Raw genomic sequence first — 21,703 nt, forward strand, 5'->3', positions numbered from 1 at the left:
TGTGTATCATTTTGTAGAGAGGAAAAGAATGTCGTATACACTGTCTTGAGAGTACATTTCTCCTTAGTGCTGTATTGATTTGTTCCCTTGGTCATCTGTTCAGAAATACTTTCATTACCTTTGGGAAACTGCGAAGATGATTACTGCAAATATTGCCCTTTTTTTCATTAAAAATAGCTCCTGTGGTTTTTCTTATAAAAGCAAGATATGCTTGTTGAATAAGAAAATAAACAAAAAGACTGAAAGTTAACTTTCTGGACCTCTCTATGCTTATATCTACCTATATGTATATTTTTAATTTACAAAAATGCATCACACTGTATATGTTATTTGCAACCTGGTTTTCCACCGTCAAGGTTATTTCATTTTGTTTGGCTACAGGTGGGCATGGAAGTGGCTCCACATCTCAAAGAAAGCCTAAATAAGAACTTTTTTGATTTTCTCCTCACATTCAAACAGGTAAGAGAATATTATCAGAAGAGCCAATTGATGTGATAGTTACATGATCACAGATTCGTAAAACCCAGTTGGTTTTCCAAGTCGAGATTGCCTTAAAGCTCTTTAGATGTGTAAACCCTACAAAATTACACTCGTGTCTGTTACAGACAATTAAAATGTGTTGATTGTACTGAAGAAGCAAAGAGGATTAATATGCATGTGTTAATAAGAAACGTCTCCGGTTGATCAGACTTTCTTCTTCGTGTCTGCTGGGTCCATTTTATCAGGTTGCCTCTCTTCACAGCACACATTCCCAGAACAGCTCAGCCTGGTGACATGGGAAACTGTGTGAGTTTTTTTCTAGTTTAAAAAAACCTGAGAAACCAAGCAGTTTCTCTCGGGGCCATTCAGGTGCTTGCAGATACGCTCACATGTTCTTTGTTCTGTGACTTCCCTTCCTTTTCTGAGTGTTTATTTGGTCTCCTATAGATTCACGGGGATACGGTCCAGAACCAGCTGGTGCTCCAGGGCGTGGAGCTTCCGTCCTACCTCCCCTTGTACTCGCCTGCCATGGACTGGGTCTTCCAGTGTGTTTCCTACCACGCCCCCGAGGTAACTGCCCTGGGCTTCAGTGTGAAGTTCACTCCCCTCTTCTGCGTCGTAAGGACCCTGACACCTGAGTGCCCGGTAACGCCATCATCAGGGCCCTTTCATGGCGATTCACTGTGGGGTCTGGTTCCGTGCTCAGCCCTTGTCCTGCACCGTGTGTATCCTAAGTGGTGGTTTGGGCTGCTGTTCACGCCTGAGCCCTGGGCTCAGGGAGCCTGAGTCTGAATCGCAGCTCTGTCGCTTGCAGCTGTTGTTACTAAAGCAGAGCTCAAGTCACTTGTCCCTAACTGCACAGCTTTTTTTCTTTATCAGTGAAATGGGAGCAGTAGTAATTCCTGTCTTCTGGTCTTTTGCGTGGATCAAACATGACGGTCCACGTACGGTGCTTGGGTGAGGAGGGCCCCACACACGGTGCTTGAATGTTTGTTGTGTCATTGGGATTGCAAATGTGGTTTTTATATCTGCACGAGAGGACCAGGAAAGAGATAAGACAAAGTGTCACTGGAGGGCAGAGTTTGGATTGTTTTAACTTATTTTTCTTGCCAAATCTGTTTTTTAACTTTTCAGCAAGTATAATGCCTTGCTTATATTTTAATTTTTGCAAATCCTAAAGTATGAGGAGAAAAATAGGGCCATCTTGTATTCACGTAAAAAATAGGTGAATTTTTTATCAAGTAAATTGATTTTAAATAAAATCAGTTTAATAGAAGATTCTTTGAAAACGTGTGGCCATTCTCTCTGATTATAAGGGTAGTCTCAGCCACCACATGCTTGCCCAGGCTCCCAGGAAGAAAAACCAATGACTTGACTGATTCAGCTTAATGACTGAAACCCATGAGCAAAACTGATGCATTTGAAAATAAGAACACTTATTCTTTTTCTCCTTAAAGAACAGCAAAATTGGATTAAAAACAAAAAGTACATGTCATAAGGCGTTCTTCCTTTATTTTAAGTGGCAGTAATCTCAGAGGATGGCAGAAGCTGGGAATAGAGCTTTCCTGGGGAGTAAAACTCTAGGAAATCATTATTGCACCAGAAGAAGTGATTAAAAAAATTAGGTCACCTGAATAATAACAAACTCTGATTCTTGGGGCATTTAAACAAGGAACTTACAGTGTCTCATAAAAAAAAAATCATTTTCAAAATGTGGAAGAATTAATGTCAGTGTGGAGGGTGGTGTTGAAAAGGTGTGTGACAAAGTGATACCTAAAAAGCTCTTTGACGGTGGCTGGGATGTGTCCCCCAGGGAGTTGGAGATATGTGTGTCTTTAAGGGGCCACACCTCTAGAATGTAGGCATTTGTCTGCAGCTGTTAGTAACACCCAGGACAGGCAAGTGAGAGGGCAAGGGAGAATCATCTAGATGAGAGAGGGGAGAAATGCCTCGAGCTGCAAATACCTGACATACGAAATTTCATACTGAAATCCCCAGTTCCCTCCCTCCCCAAATCAGGGAATGATTATTCAAAAATGGTTCTTGTTGTTGTTTAAAGATAAGATTCCCCCCGCCCCCACCATTTATACAGTTAAAATTAAGTAAAAAAATCTTTATGCCCCCAGTTTTAGGAACACTTTGCAGAGAAAAGCAACTGTTTCATAAAACATGCTTTGTGCAATGAAAACAAATCCCTGTAAGCTTGCCATTTTCAGCAGCTTGTTGTCTGGGTCTGGTACGGAATCCTGTAATGCAGCTGTGTGATGCAGGTTGTCACAGTTGAAGGAAAGAAGAGGAAGGTGGTAGAGGCTGGGGCAGGTAGTGAGGTAGAACTGAGTTCAGATTGTGACTGTGTTGCCTTGGGCTGCTTGACCTCTTTGTGCCTCAGTTTCATCAGCAGTAAAATGGGGCTAATGAATGGACCCTTCCTCAAAGGGCTCTCATGAGATGACTGTAATAGTGCACGTCAGCACGTGACCAAGAGCTGGTGTGAAAGGCAGCAGGCAGATGGGGGTGGTCATCATCGTTATCTTTGGTCTTAACAGGAGATGGGGCCTGGACTGATTTGAAGGCCAGGAGATGAGTCAGGGCAGTAAGGAGGGGTTGAGGGACGAGACCTGTATAGACCGACAGGCAAGAGGCATAGTTAGGAGACGAGCATGACTGGAGAAGAGTGAGGAACTAGGCCGCCTGGGAGTGGCCCAGGCTGCAGAGGCTGTTGATCATTGTGTCATGGAGACCAGGCAGCTCTTAAAGATTTTTGATCAGGGAGATGATTTGAAAAAAGTGGTGCTTGAAGATCAGACTGGCAGAAGCATACCAGATGGATTAGAAGAGTACCAGTTGGCAGCCATGGAAAAAACAAGAGGCAGAATGGATAGGAGAGGATTTTCATAACCAGAAAACATTGTTTAATAAGTACATATTCATTGGAAAGACTTTGGAAAAGATAGGTTAAAAGGAGAAAAAGAGCCGCCTAAAATTCTGTCACGAGTAACTGGCCATTGTTAACAGTCTGGTGCATTTTCTTTTTAATGCTTCTCTCTCCACTTTCACTCTTGCTCTGTTATTACAATTGTGTTTTGCACATGAGAAATTTTTCCCGTATGCCTTTATGATGCTTTCCCCTCACTTAACATTATAACAAATGCACTTTGTTAGAGTTTTGTGACCTTTTGGGTAGAGAGTAGAAGGCAGTGTTGGTTGGCTGTGAAGAAACGGAGCATGGAGTTGGGTCAGAGATGCTGCTGAGCTTGGAGCCCGTAACACAACTGCCTCTTTCTGAGGCTCCCTCTGCGCTGCGCCCCACAGGCAGCCCTGGGTTTGCAGCACTGTGCTGTGTTGCTCTGTGCAGACAGTTCCTTTTTTCCACCTCTGCATTAAGCAAGTCTGTTGGTGCCATTTTTCCGACAGCATTTGCTCACTTCATGTCTCTGTGTCATTGTGGTAATTCTCACAACATTTCAGACTTTTTCGTTTTATTTGTTATGGTGATCAATGATCAGTGATCTTTAATGTTACTGTTGCAAAAAAAAATTACGACTCACTGAAGGTTCAGATGATGGTTATCATTTTTTAGCAATAAAGTGTTTTTTAATTATGGGGTGTGTGTGTGTATATATATATATATATATATATATATACACACTTATTTTTAGACATAATGCCATTGCACATTTAATAGTGTACAGAATAGTATAAAGCATAGTTTTCATATATACTGAGAAACCAAAAACCTTGTGTGACTTGCTTTATTGGGATATTTACTTCCTTGCAGTGGTCTGGAACAGAACCTGCAATACCTCTGAGGTCTGCCCGTGTTAGGTACTTCACTTGTGTCCGTGGCTCAGTTGTTCAGTCGTGTCTGACTCTTTGCGCCCCCATGGACTGTAGCCCTCCAAGTGCCTCTGTCAATGGGATTTTTCAGGCAAGAATACTAGAGTGGGTTGCCATTTCCTCCTCTAGGTGATCGTCCTAACCCAGGGATTGAACCTGAGTCCCCTGCATCTCTTGCACTGCAGATGGATTCTTTACTGTTGAGCCATTGGGGAAGCCCAGTTACTTTACTTGGCTGTGTTACTTCACTTTCAAAGCTTCCCCAAGCTAGGTGTTGCTGTTATTGCCATTTACAGATGAGGCACCTGAGGCTTAGAAACTTGTTACAGTCACACAGTTAGAAGGAAGCCGTGTAGCCATTTTCAGAGTGACTCTGAAACCAGCAGATTTGTTTGCTTGACTACTTTGCTTTAGACTTTCATTCTAGGTCTCTCCTGTTAACTGCTATACTGCCAAAGTGAGACTTAAACAAATTGACCCATGGACTGCTGTTCCAGTGGTCTTACTATTAATATAAGTACAGTTCAGTTCAGTCGCTCAGTCGTGTCTGATTCTTTGTGACCCCATGGACTGCAGCACGCCAGGCTTCCCTGTCCTTCACCAACTCCTGGAGCTTGCTCAAACTCATGTCCATCGAGTCAGTAATACCATTTAACCATCTCATCCTCTGTCGTCCCCTTCTCATCCTGCCTTTGATCTTTCCCAGGATCAGGGTCTTTTCCAATGAGTCAGTTTTTCGTGTCAGGTGGCCAGAGTATTGCAGTTTCAACGTCAGCATCAGTCCTTCCAATGAATATTCAGGACTGATTTCTGTAGGATTGAGTGGTTTGATCTCCTTGCAGTCCAAGGGACTCTCAAGAATCTTCTTCAGCACCACAGTTCAAACATCAGTTCTTCAGGTCTCAGTTTTCTTTGTAGTCCAACTCTCTCATCCATACATGACTACTGGAAAAACCATATCTTTGACTAAATGGACCTGTGTCGGCAAAGTAATGTCTCTGCTTTTTAATATGCTGTCCAGGTTGGTCATAGCTTTCCTTCCAAGGAGTAAGCGTCCTTTAATTTCATGGCTGCAGTCACCATCTGCAGTGATTTTGGAGCCCAAGAAAATAAAGTCTGTCACTGTTTCCTTTGTTTCCCCATCTATTTGCCATGAAGTGATGGGACCAAATGACAGGATCTTAGTTTTCTGAATGTTGAGCTTTAAGCCAACTTTTTCACTCTCCTCTTTCACTGTCATCAAGAGGCTCTTTAGTCCCTCTTCACTTTCTGCCATAAAGGTGGTGTCATCTGCGTATCTGAAGTTATTGATATTTCTCTCAGCAATCTTGATTCAAGCTTGTGCTTTATCCAGCCAGCATTTTGCATGATGTACTTTGCATATAAGTTAAACAAACAGGGTGACAATATACAGCCTTGACATACTCCTTTCCTGATTTGGAACCAGTCTGTTATTCCCTGTCTGGTTCTAATTGTTTTTTCTTGACCTGCATATAGATTTCTCAGGAGGCAGGTAAGGTGGTCTGGTATTCCCATCTCTTTCAGAATATTCCACAATTTGTTGTGATCTATACAATTGCACTCATCTCACACGCTAGTAAAGTAATGTTCAAAATTCTCCAAGCCAGGCTTCAGCAATACGTGAACCGTGAACTTCCTCATGTTCAAGCTGGTTTTAGAAAAGGCAGAGGAACCAGAGATCAAATTGCCAACATCCATAGGATCATTGAAAAAGCAAGAGAGTTCAGAAAAACATCTATTTCTGCTTTATGGACTATGCCAAAGCCTTTGACTGTGTGGATCACAATAAACTGTGGAAAATTCTGAGAGAGATGGGAATACCAGACCACCTAACCTGCCTCTTGAGAAACCTATATGCTGGTCCGGAAGCAACAGTTAGAACTGGACATGGAACAACAGACTGGTTCCAAATAGGAAAAGGAGTCCATCAAGGCTGTATATTGTCACCCTGTTTATTTAACTTCTATGCAGAGTACATCATGAGAAATGCTGGGCTGGAAGAAGCACAAGCTGGAATCAAGATTGCCGGGAGAAATATCAATAACCTCAGCTATGCGGATGACACCACCCTTATGGCAGAAAGTGAAGAGGAACTAAAAAGCCTCTTGATGAGAGTGAAAGAGGAGAGTGAAAAAGTTGGCTTAAAGCTCAGTATTCAGAAAATGAAGATCATGGCATCTGGTCCCATCACTTCATGGCAAATAGATAGGGAAACAGTGGAAGCAGTGTCAGACTTTATTTTTCAGGGCTCCAAAATCACTGCAGATGGTGACTGCAGCTATGAAATTAAAAGACGCTTACTCCTTGGAAGAAAAGTTATGACCAACCTAGACAGCATATTGAAAAGCAGAGACCTTACTTTGCCAACAAAAGTCCGTCTAGTCAAGGCTATGGTTTTTCCAGTAGTCATGTATGGATGCGAGAGTTGGACTGTGAAGAAAGCTGAGTGCCGAAGAATTGATGCTTTTGAACTGTGGTGTTGGAGAAGACTCTTGAGATTCCCTTGGACTGCAAGGAGATCCAACCAGTCCATTCTGAAGGAGATCAGTCCTGGGTGTTCTTTGGAAGGAATGATGCTAAAGCTGAAACTCCAGTACTTTGGCCACCTCATGCGAAGAGTTGACTCATTGGAAAAGACTCTGATGCTGGGAGGGATTGGGGGCAGGAGGAAAAGGGGACGACAGAGGATGAGATGGCTGGATGGCATCACTGACTCGATGGACATGAGTTTGAGTAGACTCCAGGAGTTGGTGATGGACAGGGAGGCCTGGCGTGCTGTGATTCATGGGGTCGCAAAGAGTGGGACACGACTGAGTGACTGAACTGAACTGAACTGAACACAGTCAAAGGCTTTGGTATAGTCAGTAAAGCAGAAGTAGATGTTTTTCTGAAACTCTCTTGCTTTTTCTGTTGTCCAACGGATGTTGGCAATTTGATCTCTGGTTCCTCTGCCTTTTCTAAATTCAGCTTGAACATCTGGAAGTTCACGGCTCACGTGCTGTTGAAGCCTGGCTTGGAGAATTTTGAGTGTTACTTTGCTAGCATGTGAGAAGAGTGCAGTTGTGTGGTAGTTTGAAGATTTTTGGCATTGCCCTTCTTTGGGATTAGAATGAAAACTGACCTCTTCCAGTCCTGTGGCCACTGCTGAGTTTTCCACATTTACTGGCATATTGAGTGCAGCACGTTCACAGCATCATCTTCTAGGATTTGAAATAGCTCAACTGGAATTCCATCACCTCCACTAGCTTTGTTTGTAGTGATGCTTCCTAAGGCCCACTTGACTTCACACTCCAGATGTCTGGCTCTAGGTGAATGATCACACCATCATGGTTATCTGGGTCATGAAGATCTTTTTTGTACAGTTCTTTTGTATATTCTTGCCACCTCTTCTTAATATCTTCTGCTTCTGTTAGATCCATACCATTTCTGTCCTTTAAGTGCTCATCTTTGCATTTAATGTTCCCTTGGTATCTCTAAATTTCTTGTAGAGATCTCTAGTCTTTCCCATTCTATTGTTTCCCTTTATTTCTTTACAATGATCACTGAGGAAGTCTCTCTTATCTCTCTTTGCTATTCTTTGGAATTCTGCATTCAGATGGGTCTATCTTTCCTTTTCTCCATTGCTTTTCACTTCTCTTTTCTCGGCTATTTGTAAGGCCTGCTCAGTCAACCATTTTGCCTTTTTCCATTTCTTTTTCTTGAGGATGGTCTTGATCACTGCCTCCTGTACAATGTCATGAACCTCCATCCATAGTTCTTCAGGCATTCTGTCTATCAGATCTAATCCTTTGAATCTATTTGTCACTTCCACTGTATAAAGCATCTGCCTGCAACGCATGAGACCTGGGTTCTATCCCTGGGTCAGGAAGATCCCCTGGAGAAGGAAATGGCAACCCACTCTAGTACTCTTGCCTGGAAAACCCCATGGACAGAGAAACTTGGTAGACTACAGTCCATGGGATCGCAAAGAGTTGGACATGACTGAGCAACTTCACTTTCACTGTATAATCATAAGGGATTTGATTTAGGTCATACCTGAATGGTCTAGTGGTTTTCTCCACTTTCTTCAATATAAGTCTGAGTTTGGCAATAAGGAGTTCATGATCTGAGCCGCAGTCAGGTCCCGGTCTTGTTTTTGCTGACTGTATGGAGCTTCTCCATCTTTGGCTGCAAAGAATATAATCAATCTTATTTCAGTATTGACAGTCTGGTGATGTCCATGTGTAGAGTCTTCTCTTGTGTTGTTGGAAGAGGGTGTTTGCTATGACCAGTGCGTACTCTTCGCAAAACTCTATTAGCCTTATCCCTGCTTCATTTTATACTCCAAAGCCTAATTTGCCAGTTACTCCAGGTATCTCTTGACTTCCTACTTTTGCATTCCAGTCCCCTATGATGAAAAGAACATCTTTTTTGGGGTGTTAGTTCTAGAAGGTCTTGTAGGTCTTCATAGAACCCTTTCAACTTCAGCTTCTTCAGCATTACTGGTTGGGGCATAGACTTGGATTACTGTGATATTGAATGGTTTGCCTTGAAAATGAACAGAGATCATTCTGTCATTTTTGAAATTGCACCCAAGTACTCCATTTCAGACTGTTTTGTTGGCTATTAATATAAACTGCCCTTTAAACATTCTAAAATACAATTCAACTAGCAATTCACATCTAAGACCAGTGTTGGTGATTGATAAATCCCTCTAAAGCATACTTGTGTGTTATTTTCATTCTTTTGAATTAGGGAAGAAACCCCAGAGAAAGGTAAATAATAGAAAAAAGAATAAAAAATTCTCCTTTTAATGCCTGTGGTATAAAAGTTCTTTTTATTCACATTGACATATTTTATTCCTTTGAGAATTAATCACATTAACTCTGGTTTAGAGGAAAGAGGTTTTATCTTTTAAGATTAGTTTATGATTTTGGCTACAGTTTACATGTTTGTTTCATCTAAAAAAACAATGAAAATATGATATATGTATTATTTAGTTTACTTTTTAATGGGGCAATAATTATAAAGACTGATTGTAAGCATATTTACTTATTAAAAGTAGAATTACACATCTCTAGAGCAGTCTGGGCTTCATATGAGTTAATCTTAGCTTAGAAAATATATTATTTTTTCAAGATAATTTAATTATTTATTATTATTTGCTTTTTGCTGAGTTGTGCCGTGTGGGATCCTAGTTCCCAGATCAGGGATCAAACCCATAGCCCCTGCAGTTGGAAGCGCAGAGTTCTAACCACAAGTTCCGTCCCTGTTAGAAAACAGAAATGTGTTATTGACCCAACTTCTTTTTTCTTTTCCTGTACTTTGGGAGTGGGTGAATAACCCTAATCTGGAGACAACCTTAGATATAATGGTGGCTATGCAAAGCAAAATATGTTAATAAAATATCACAAAGATGTATCCTTTCCGCCACAAAAAAAGGTACATGAAGAGTCTGGTGAAACAGTCTGGTTACTTATATTAATATTATACCAATGTCACTTTGTCAACTTTGACCGTACACCATAGTTACGTACGATGTCACCACTGGGGGAAGCTTAGTGATGGGTAACCAGCACCTGTACTATTTTTGCAGTTTCTCATGAGTCTGTAGTTGATGACAAATAAAACTTGTCAAAAACTTCATCAATTTGGAGCAGTTTGAAAAATAATGTTATAAACATGGTATGGAATCCTCAGGCACTAGAGAGATGGATTTATGAGTACTAACATGGGAGGAGGGAGCCCCGTGCCAGATTCTAGAGCAAAAAAGGCAAGTTGTCTCTCCATATTGATAGTCCATATAGCGAGTGTCCATTTTTGTAAAACAAAAGTCTTCTACAACAAAAGCTGTATATTCATAGAGCATAGACAAAGGCCTTGAAAGATTAGACACCAAATGTTGACACTGATGATCCCTAGGAAGAGGGAGTTGGGAATGAGGGCATGCATATTTTACTTGATACATGATGGTATTGTTTGAACTTCTGTCCAAAGGCACTTCTTATTTTTATAATTTTTATGAAAAGCAAATATATAACCAAATAAGTGTAGGGGCCTAGTGAAACTTTAAGTTCTGATGTGTCTGTAAATATATATTCTGAGCTGCAAGTTTTTTAGTGTTTTATCTCAGCCAACAATAGGCTTGTTTCGATCTCAGACTGGTTTGAACTGTTGTTTCTCTTGTTCTTGCCAAAAGTAGTCAATTCTGTCACTTCTCTGGAAAAAAAAATTAATAACCGCTAATAGATCTTCCTGGGGTCTATAGGCATTTGGCTCTGTGGACACTTAGGGTAATGACAGTGGAGCCTTTTTTGTTTTTTGAGTTATATTCTTGGATGCATTTTTAATGTATTCATCTCCTGTGAAAAGAGAGCTTTTAAGGCATTTGTCTTAATGGCCAGAGCATTTTGTCCCTATGTTAGCATTTGTCCTATTTTGTCTTTTCAGAAGTGCTGGACCAAGGTTTTCTCATTCGTGTGTGTGTGTGTGTGTGTGTGTGTGTGCATGTGCACACACATGTGTGTGTATGAGATAGAGAATAAGCCGCCCAAGGGCATGGATTTCTGTCTTGATTTCCTCACTGCCCTATTCCCAGTGCCTAGAATAGTGGCTTATTGGAAATTACCCTGATGCTGGAAAAGATTGAGGGCAGGAGGAGAAGGGGGCAGCAGAGGATGAGATGGTTGGATGGCATCACTGATGCGATGAACATGAGTTTGAGCAAACTCAGGGACATGATGAAGGACAGGGAATCCTGGTGTGCTGCAGTCCATGGGGTTGCGAAGAGTCGGACACAACTTAGTGACTGAACAACAGCAATAACATCACTGTTGCTTCACAGGCAGGTGTTGAATGAGTAATTATTTGTGTGTGTTGAGGAGTATCAATGTGATCGTTATAAGAGTATCTCTTTTTCAGCTTTCCCAGGAACCACTTTGATACTGTTCTTCCTGAATGACTTTTTCAAATATTGAATCCCCTATGAATGGGTTAGGGAGGCCTTTTGTGACATTGTCAATTTTATCATCAGTTGGGATGCTCTGGCTGCAACTTAACTGGCCTTACAGAGATAACTCAATGTGTTCTCTTGAATAACAAATGGCCCTGGGCCAGGCAGGTTCTGTTCTCTCTGCTCTGCCATCACCAGATAGCAGCATGGTGGCTGTAGCCATTCCAGGCATCATGCCCAGACATGGCAGAATCCAGAGGCAGGAAGATCAGGAGTCTTCAGTTCCTCCAGTTCCTGTTTAAGAACAGGAAGACTTTCCTCTAAGCCCCCATCTCAGTAGCAAGAAATTGGTCATGTGCCCTGTCTAAACCCACCACTTGCAAGGGGAAATGAGACCACCGTGACTGACTTGGGGCTGTGTTAGTTTGCTTAGTATATTCAGGCAGCTGTAACAAAATACCACATAGTGGGTGTATTATAAACAACAGAAGTTTATTTCTAATGGTTCTGGAGGCTGGGAGTCCAAGATCAGGATGCTGGCAGATACAGTATCTGGTGACGGCCTACTTCCTGGTTCATAGATTTTATCTTCTGGCTGTGTGCTCACATGGCAGAAGGGACAAGAGAGCTTTCTAGGGCTGCTTTTATAAGGGCACTGATTCCATTTATGAGGGCTACACCCTTAAGACCTAATCACCTCCAAAGGCTCCACCTTCTAACACCACTAACTTGGGAGTTAGTGGTGATTCAGATATTAGCAGGCTTCCTTGATAGACTGAGTGGCTTTAAACAACAGAAAGTTATCTTCTCACAGTTTTGGAGGCTGGAAAGTCCAAGATCAAGGTCCCAGCAGGGTTGGTTTGTGGCGAGACTTTTCTCCTTGGCTTGCAGACCAGTCTTCTCACTGTGTCCTCGCCTGGTCTTGTCATCTCTGCACGTGTGTCCCTAGCCTCTCTTCCTCTTCTTATAAGGACAGCAGTCCTATTGGATTAGGGCTGCGCCCTTATGACCTCACCTGGTATTAACTCCTTTAAAAACCCTATCTCCAAACACAGTCACATTGCGGGTTAGGGCTTCAACATATGAATGGGGGGAACATAATTCACTCCAGAACAGGACCCAACCTGATTTTTGTTGGACAGAGACAGAAATCTGAATAAAATAGGGGTTCTAGGGTATTGATAGTATCCCCACAATCAACAGTCACCTTAATTATTCAGGGACACCCAGGACACAGCTGAAAAGAGTGGAATTGCACTAAAAAAGACTCATTTTATTTTTTGATATCCAGGCCAGACTTAGGTACAAATCTCATTTCTGCCACTTAGTAGGAAGTGGCTCAACCCAGCTGAGTTTTGGCTTCCTCATCTGTAAAGTAGGGATAACAGACATGGTCTCAAAGGCCATTGTGAAGAGTGAATGGGAAAAGGTATATACAAGTGAAAGTGAAAGTCGTTCAGTTGTGTCTGACTCTTTGCGACCCCATGGACTATCAGTCCATGGGATTCTCCAGGCCAGAATATTGGATTGGGTAGCCTATCCCTTCTCCAGGGGATCTTCCCGACCCAGGAATTGAACCAGGGTCTCCTGCATTGCAGGTGGATTCTTTACCCATTGAGCTACCAGGGAAGCCCCGTGCCTAGTGCTGGGTGCCTGGTGAGTGCTCAGTGTCAAGGCTACTGTTCTCAGCTCTTTTGTCTTGGGATTGACCTTGTCTGTGCTGTTTGAAACTTTCCCCAAACCACTGCACTACGGGATACTTCTTTCTATTGATTTTCTTAACAACAAGAGCTCTTTTAAAGATGCATAATTGTCCTAAGATAGCTCTAAAGCCATTAATAGTATTCCAATGAGTAAAACATTTATTTTCTTTTGGGGAAAAAAATGCTTCAAAATGCACTTGAGAGGAAGTGTAGTGAAGCGCATGGCCTTTGATGCCAGACTTCCCAGGTCACGTCCAGCCCACCATAACTAGCCATGTCATCGTGGGCCAGCCATGTTGCTGTTCAGTAGCTTGGTTTCTCATCTGTGAAATGGGAGAATTGAAGCCTGCCTCATAGGGGTTGTGAGAAGTGGCAGCATGACTGTCAAGTGCTTCTCCCTGTGACTGGCCCAGTGTTATTCATTTTACTTAGAGTTCCACAGGCACCTCGTGAAAGGGGAGGAACACTGGGGGTCTAGAAGAGGTGGAAAGTAAAAATGAAAGTCGCTCAGTTGTGTCTGACTCTGTGCAACCCCATGGACTATACAGTCCATGGAATTCTCCAGGCCAGAATACTGGAGTGGGTAAGCTGTTCCCTTCTCCAGGGGATCTTAGGAGAGGTGGGGAGTAAAGCAAATTTCATTCTTACTGGTACCCTAGAGCACAGGCGGTACCACTCTCATTGTCCTGTAGGAATCTGCAGGTGGCATGGTACCACCTGTATCATCTGCCTACAGATGAAGAAAAAGTAGTTGGTGAGACTGGATTTGAACCCAGCGGTGCATGAGCCCAGGGCCCTAGCTCTTACCCATTATGCTAAATGCCACAAGAGTGAACTTGTTTTCTCCTCCATCCTCCCCATGCTACCAAACACTGAGAATTATAGAAATGGGTATGTAAATGACTACCTTTATTTTAGAGTATTACTTTGCAAATCTGCTCATGAGAAGTGTTACTTTAGATCCCCCAACTTGATGGTTTTTATTATTTTTTTTTAATTAGGCTCTGCTAACAGAGATGATGGAGAGATGTAAGAAGCTAGGAAACAAGTAAGTATTTTGAAATTCATAAAGCCTGTGTTTGAAAATAGAGTCAGTTGCTTTTTTTTTTTGAGCTTGGCATGCTTGCATGGGCAAGAGGCCTACAGAGCAGCAGGATAGCCCCTGACCTCAAGAATGCTGGAGTCCAGTTGCCTGGCTTCTGATATTGGCTCCACTCTTTCTTAGCTTTATGACCTTGGGTCACTTGCTTTGACCTTTCTGTGTCTTCATCTCTTCATCTGTAAATTGGGTATAATAGCAGTGCTTTCCCTGTGGGGCTGTGATAAGTGATAAAGTCAGGATAAACTTGAGTTCTTATCTTCTAGGCATAAGAGGTTTCTCCTCCACTCTGCTTTCAGTGGTAGATGGGGAGCCTGGAGTGGGTTTTCTTTACCACTGTGTCCCTAGGTCCTGGAACAGTGCTTTTCATAGGAGATGTGGATGTATATTTGCAGCTTGGATCAGTATTGTTACTTAATGTTTAGTTTTATTAGTGCACTGAAGGCTCCCTCCATTTCTTCTGTTTAAATGGATTTGATTACTTTCTTATTTACTATCCATCCATTGATCTGTGCACCCATTCACACATCCATCCACCCATCTTCCATTCTTCCAGCCAATTGAATATTTATCAAGCTCTGAATATGCACAAAACCCTGTGTCAGTCTCTAGAGGTTGCTTTTTTACTGCGATCTTTTTTTTCCCCCAACGCTACCATTAAAGGGCTGTCAGTCATCTTTTCTAACAGCATACATCCTAAAATGAAAGCGACTTTCTTAAAGGAAAGCTCTGCTGACGTGGGGCATATGTGTCTTGCAGTGCCTTGCTGTTGAACTCCGTGATGTCGGCTTTCCGGGCTGAGTTCATTGCTACAAGGTCCATGGATTTCATTGGCATGATTAAGGAGTGCGATGAGTCTGGTTTCCCCAAGGTAGGCTCTTGACTTAATCCTTGGTGGAGAATAGATAGGCAGCGTTTGCCTGACAGCTCTCCAGGGAGAGGGAATCTGGTGTCGGGGGCAGCTCGGGCCAAGAGGAAACCAGGTGAAGTCTGTGTTTCTGAAGAGTGCAGAGGAAGACGAGTGAGCGACGGGTTGAGAGACACATGTAATTGCTGAGAGTCAGGGTTCTGTGAGTCCTAAATCTACCCAGTTAGCTCACTATGAAGTATTTGGGAAAAACTTTGGTCTTACGCCTTTAAAACTGTATCTTCATCCATTAATTATGCAAAACTTTGTCCAGGAGAATAGTATCGCCCACAGGTTGGACCCGTATACAGAGCCAGCTCTTTGTTCTGACCTTCTCAGTCTAACTTGCATAAGTTTGTGATAGAACTTCAGAAAATGGTCGTTGGAAGATTAACCTTGAGATAGGCCGACTGTGACAGCCTTTTCCTTTATTTTCTTAAGTTACTCTGATTTTTAATTTCTGAGATCATAATGTTTGCTATATTTCTTAGCATCTCCTTTTTCGCTCCCTGGGGTTAAACTTGGCCTTGGCTGATCCTCCTGAGAGTGATCGACTTCAGATTCTCAATGAAGCTTGGAAAGTTATCACTAAATTGAAAAATCCACAGGTGGGTGACAATTTAGACCTTGTTTTGACTGCTTTGTGCCCAAGTTATGTAGTATGCTCTTTCTTTAAAAAGTTTCTCTGTCAACTAATCATCCTTATTTTTTAAAAAATGAAATCTACTCCGTTTAATTGTATTGTTTGTCAACCTGTAATGGAGAACTTACAACTTTAAAGATGTATTTCTTGATTTTTGTGTCCCTATTATGTCTTATTCTTGTAGCCTTAAGATGAATGAGAAATGTAAAATTATGAATACTTGAAACTTGAAAAGACCTGTAGCTCTGCAAAGAGCATTCTAAGTGCAGCAATCGATAGCACCGTTGACCCTTGAACAAGATGGATTTGGACTGCACAGATCCACTTATACGTGGATTATTTTTTTTCAGTGGTAAATACCATGATATTATACAACTGTTGGTTGGTTAAATGCATAGAAGCGAAATTGCAAATACAGAGGAATCATGGATACAGAAGGCTGACTATAAGTTATACATAATTTTTGACTGCATAGAGGATCAGTGTCCCTAAACCCTGTATTGTTTAAAGGTCAAATTATATTTGGATTTGAAAAAACAATTTATTGAGATAACCCTATATTGCAGATCAGCAGTCAAGCCAGTAATTAGCAAAAGGGAATTCCAATTTCCATCCCTTGAATGGACAGCTGAAGCCTCTTTCTCCCCATACTTCTGACATGGAAAGTCTTAGGAGGAGGAACCAACTGATTTTAGTTGCTATAATGCATGTAGTCAGAGAAGGCAATGGCACCCCACTCCAGTACTCTTGCCTGGAAGATCCCATGGACGGAGGAGCTTGGTAGGCTGTAGTCCATGAGGTCGCTAAGAGTCGGACATGACTGAGCGACTTCACTTTGACTTTTCACTTTCATGCATTGGAGAAGGAAATGGCAACCCACTCCAGTACTCTTGCCTGGAAAATCCCATGGATGGAGGAGCCTGGTGGGCTGCCGTCTATGGGGTCACACAGAGTTGGACACGACTGCAGCGACTTAGCAGCAGCAGCAGCAATGCATGTAGTGCTGGTCATCATTTTGTAGGTTTGGTTTTTATGCCTCACTTCCTTTTAGGGACCATGCCAGCAATTTATGTGGGTGCCACTAGGGAATGGTATTGGCTGTCTTTGTGTCCAAAGTTCACCACACTCTGCACTTCTTCTGTCCTATGTACCTGTTCATTTGGTTGTGGCTTCTATACAATAGAAATTTATTTCTCACAGTTCTGAAGGCTAGAAGTACAGAGTCAGGGGGCCAGCATGGTTGGTTGGAGAAGGAAATGGCAGCCCACTCCAAGATTCTTGCCTGAGAAATTCTGTGGACACAGCAGCCTGGCGGGCTACAGCCCGTGGGGTTGTAAAGAGTCAGACATGACGCAGCAGCTCAACAGCAGCAACATAGCATGGTTGGGTTCTGATGAGGACCCTCTTCCCGGTTGCAGACTGCCAGCTTCTCCTCGTCACATGGCAGAAAGAGGGAGGAAGACCTCTGGGGTCCCTTTTACAAGGGCACTAATTCCATTCACAGGGTCTTCACCCTCGTGACCTAACCACTGCCCCAAAACCCTACATTCTAATATCATCACATCAGGGGCTAAGATTTCAACATATGTGTTCAAGGGGGATACAAACATTCAGACCATAACACAACAAGTAAGTGAATATTGGAGGTAGCATTTGATTGGATCATTTATTGAGAAGGAAGTGTTAAAATGAACCCCGTTATAAACCCCTTACTGGGTATTTCCCTGGTGGTCCAGTGGCTAAGACTATGTTCTCCCAATGTGGGGGGCCCGGGGTTTGATCCTTGGTCAGGGAACTAAATCCCACATTGCACAATTAAAAGATCCACATGCTGCAACTAAGACCCGGTCAAATAAATAAATTTTAAAATAAGCCTTTGTTAATCACCACATTTATGATAGTGTATTAAGAACAGTGGTATAATTTAGAAAAATTAGAAGCTTATTTACACAATTGTGTACCTATGTTGTGCTCAGCCATGTCTGACTGACTGCTCCATGGAGTATAGCCTGCCAGGCTCCTCTGTCCATGGAATTTTCCAGGCAAGAATACTGGAGTGGGTTGCCATTTCCTATACCTATGTTCAGCAAAATCCTTGCTAAACTCCAGCTATTGAAATTCCCTGTTTAACTTAAACTGATTGATAATGAAAACAGCTTATTTAGGATATTTAAGTCAAAAGCCTCTGGGCCTCTGGTGCCTGTACTGCAGGACTTAAAAGCAACCTTGCATCAAAAGCTCATAATAACAATTTTCTCCAGATTTTAACTTCATACTCTCCTCATTAAGTCCTTCTTAGCACTTCTGTTAGACCTTAGAATGTTCTTGTCTTTACTTGTGTGAATGAGATAACTGTTTTCTCCCCTCCACTTTCTTCTTTCTTTTCCGTGGAGTGTCAGAACAGAAGAGGCATCCTTGCAGACTCTTATTTTTCCTTTCTTTTTTGTTGGCTGCACCTTGTGGCATGTGGGATCTTAGTTCCGTGACCAGGGTTCGAACACATGGCTCCTGCATGGGGAGCATGGAGTCTTAACCACTTGACTGCCAGGGAAGTCCGAGATTCTGTTTTTCCCTGGACATTTTTTCCCATTTGCCTGTTTTCTGGAGCACACAGCCTTACTAAGTTGATCATCACTGTTTCCATGGCCATCTCATTATCTTTCCTACTTGAATCTAACACATCCTTTCTTACCTAAAACCTTTGTGCTTTCTTAACCCTTTTACAACATATATACATCTCCCCTCTCTAGGACAAATGGTTTGTTTTTAAAGGCAGGAGGCCTTTTTTTCCTCAGGACATTCAAATGTCACATCTTAAATAATGTTTGAATTTTCAACCAGATCTGTGGTCCTTGAGATGTGATGAGTACTCCCCACCGTTATCTCTGCTCCCCTGCGGTTCTTCCCATTCTCCAGGTGGGGCAGAGCTTCCCAGATTTCTGTTTGGGCCCAAGTAGTCATTCTGGAATGAAAGTCTAATTAGTTTCAGGCAACTCATGTTTTCTCATCTCACCTCTCAGGGGTAGAATCTATCAATGGGCCAGGGTTTTCTGTATGTGACTGTTGAAATCCCTATCAGTAGTTTCAGAGCCCTTGAAGGAATTGGTACATTATGAGTTTTTGCCATATGGTGAATTGTAAAGCCGTCTTTGCTTTTTCTTTGTAGGACTACATTAATTGTGCTGAAGTGTGGGTGGAGTACACCTGCAGGCATTTCACGGTATGTGTACTGTGGTATTGTTTTTGTGGTATTGTGTGCTGAATATTTTTTTCATGTTCATAATTGTGACTAAGTCTAGCATAGACCTTTATGCATTTTGTGATGCTAATTATCCTTAATTTATGAAAATTGCACCTTTTTCAGTATAATGTAATGAAGTATTAATATGTGAACTATAACAAAAGGGTTCACACTTAAATGTAAGTTTGGGAAATACTACATTTTACAAAGTTAAGCAGATTTTTTTTTTTTCACCACCATACACCTTAGATGCTTAAAGTTCATTGTGACTTTCCATGGAAGTCTAATCAGCAGTGTTTCCCAAACATATTTGATTTGCTTGTAATTTAATTTTTTTCTAAGCAAGCAAAGATGCTGCTTTCCCTAGGCCCAGACTGGAAGCTCAGCTTGGAAAATACTGGTCTTGTCAATGAGCAGAGACTTTAGAAGCAGGTGGAAGTGGTTTCAAATCCTGTTGCCAGGTGTTTATTTTAATCAACTTTAAAAAATATTGAAGTTTAACCTATATGAAGAAAGCTTACAGAAACAGTAAGTTTGCTTTTCAGTGAATCTTTACTGATATACCCAGGGAATCATGGTCTAGATGAAGAAATAACTCCCCATCCCCACCCCAGCCTGAAGCCCCCCCATACTTTCCTCTCAGTCATGGCTTTAGAAGTTGAACATAAACACCATCTGGCCTCTTATCTCCAGAAATGGTTTTGCCTCATTTTGAGCATTATTGTAAATGTTAGTCTGTTAATTTTCTTTCTTTCATCCAGTTTTTGTTTCATGGAAACTTCTAGCACATGATCTCCCTTGTATTCATTACCCAGAAGTGACCAACTTATGACAAATGTTGTTTCATTTGTGCCTTACCCCTTCTCCCCACCCCTGGATTATTTTGAAGAACAGCTTAATCATCGTGTTTCACCAGTCAGTATCTCAGTGTATGGCTCTGATATAGAATTTCCTTTTCTGAAACAAAATCTCAATATGTTATCCTAACCGAGAAAATTAATAATCTTTTAATACCATTGAAACCTGATATTCCGATTTCCCTTAGTTTTCTCATAAGTTTTTCATACTTTGTTCAGTCAGGATTAAAATGGGCCAAGCACATACATTGTAAAACACTTTGAGGCCTTTTAACCTTTAAGTTTCCCTCTTTTCCCCTCTTTCTTTCCTTCCCTCCCTGTTCCCCTCCTTTTTGACTCTGTTATTTATTTATTGAAGAAATCGGGTCCTTTGTCCTGCAGAGTTTCCCAGTCTGGACTGGCCAAAGGCATCCCTGTGGTGGTGTTAGCATGTTCTTCTGCCTCCAGCCTTCCTGTAAATCGGCTGTTAGTTCTGGAAACAGGAGACTTCATCAGCCTTATATTTGACTTTCGGATACCATGGCTGCTGATGTGGTGCTTCTCCTGGAAGGCTCATGGTATCTGGTTGTTTCTCCATAACACGAGCGGCCACCAAAATGCATTCATCTCATGGTTTATCATGGGTTGCAAAATAGTGGTTTTCAGAATTATTATCATTTCTCCTATATTTGTTAGCTGGGATACGTATTGATATGAAGAGAAACTTTTCACGCCACATATTTGGTTACCCTGAGGTACAGTTTGTACAGAAAGGCAAGATGCTCATTTTTGTCCTTGTTACTTACTAGTTGTTAGAGTGAGTCAATCTCCTAGCATCCCCAGAGGTGACCAGTGAGTGGTAGTTGCTGTTGGTATCTTTAGGGATTCTTGGGTTGAAATATATTTGCTCTGTATCAATCCTCGCAATTATATTATTCTTACTGATGCTCAGTGGTCCCATCTTGATCCAGTGAGTGCTTTATTAGGTTGGCTTCTGAGTCCTCACATATTCTCTGTAGTCCTTGATACCTTCTTTGGTTTCTATATAAGATGCTCCAGCCTCCCTTGTACTTTCTTATCCCACATTTGGAATCAGCCCTTTCTCTAAGAAGCTTTGGTTCCTTTCATTGCCAGTGTCAGATTTTATTTTAGTGCTGTGACACTGGCTAAGCCATTTAACTTCTCTGAGCCTTAACTTCCTCATCTGTAAAATGGGGATAATGATGTCCATGCTGGGGAGTTTAATGAGCATTAAACGAGTACTTACTGGCGACTGTTTAGATGGTGTGCTATGTGCCAGGCATCTTACCTCTACGCTGCACGGCTTCGTATCGACCTTGTCAGTAAACTTCACTGTTCCGGTTATACAGACCAGACATCAGCTTGCTTTTTCTGTAGAAGGCCACTATTCCTGTATTTGAGACTCTGTGGACCATGTGATCTCTGTTATGGTACACGCGTCCGTCATTGCCACTCACTGTACATGAAGCAACCGTAGACCAAACATGAGTGAGTGTGTTCTAGTAAGTTTTATTTATGCGCACTGAAAGTTGAAGCTCATACCTTACAATTTTGCCTTACAATTTTCCTTGTCACCAAATATTATTCTTTTAATGTGAATATAAAAATCATTCTCTGCTCCTGGGTTGTATGAAAACAGGTACCAGGGTGGATTTAGGCTGTAGTTGGCCGGCCCCTAACACAGCTGAGAAAAGTGCGGTGCAGTGGGCAGTGGGTCACCCAGCCCGTGTTCTTCTCGCAGAGCCTCGCTGCTCTTTGCAGCACCGGGGAGGGGCCCAGGGTGGGCGGGCAGAGAGTGGCACGTTGGATTTCACCAGCACTCAGGGAAAGCTGGGACAGTAATACTCCAGAACCCTGAGATTGGTGTTTCAGTCCTGACTTGGTGCAGACATAGATGTCTTTAGGGCTGTAATATGGGTGGAATTTTCCCTCTGACATTACTTGTAGCAGAGTAGTTGAAACTGTTCCCTGGAAGGTGTGTGCT

At 42.1% G+C, this 21,703-nt stretch overlaps 1 protein-coding gene across 5 annotated transcripts in view; it reads left to right on the plus strand.

Moving 5' to 3' along the window:
* Positions 1 to 21,703, plus strand: part of VPS35L (VPS35 endosomal protein sorting factor like) — a 138,056-nt gene that overhangs the window by 54,441 nt on the left and 61,912 nt on the right. For all 5 annotated transcript variants that reach the window (XR_003032540.2, XM_005224756.5, XM_059881382.1 and 2 more), the window contains 6 exons: positions 382 to 459; positions 928 to 1,050; positions 13,974 to 14,020; positions 14,831 to 14,942; positions 15,470 to 15,586; positions 18,788 to 18,841. Coding sequence is in view for 4 of the 5 variants with exons in the window: in XM_005224756.5 (XP_005224813.1) it covers positions 382 to 459; positions 928 to 1,050; positions 13,974 to 14,020; positions 14,831 to 14,942; positions 15,470 to 15,586; positions 18,788 to 18,841 (531 nt within the window). In the remaining variant the exon portion in view is untranslated. The remainder of the gene's footprint in view (positions 1 to 381; positions 460 to 927; positions 1,051 to 13,973; positions 14,021 to 14,830; positions 14,943 to 15,469; positions 15,587 to 18,787; positions 18,842 to 21,703) is intronic.

Source organism: Bos taurus, chromosome 25 (assembly GCF_002263795.3).
Source record: "Bos taurus isolate L1 Dominette 01449 registration number 42190680 breed Hereford chromosome 25, ARS-UCD2.0, whole genome shotgun sequence".
Taxonomy (NCBI): Eukaryota; Metazoa; Chordata; class Mammalia; order Artiodactyla; family Bovidae; genus Bos; species Bos taurus.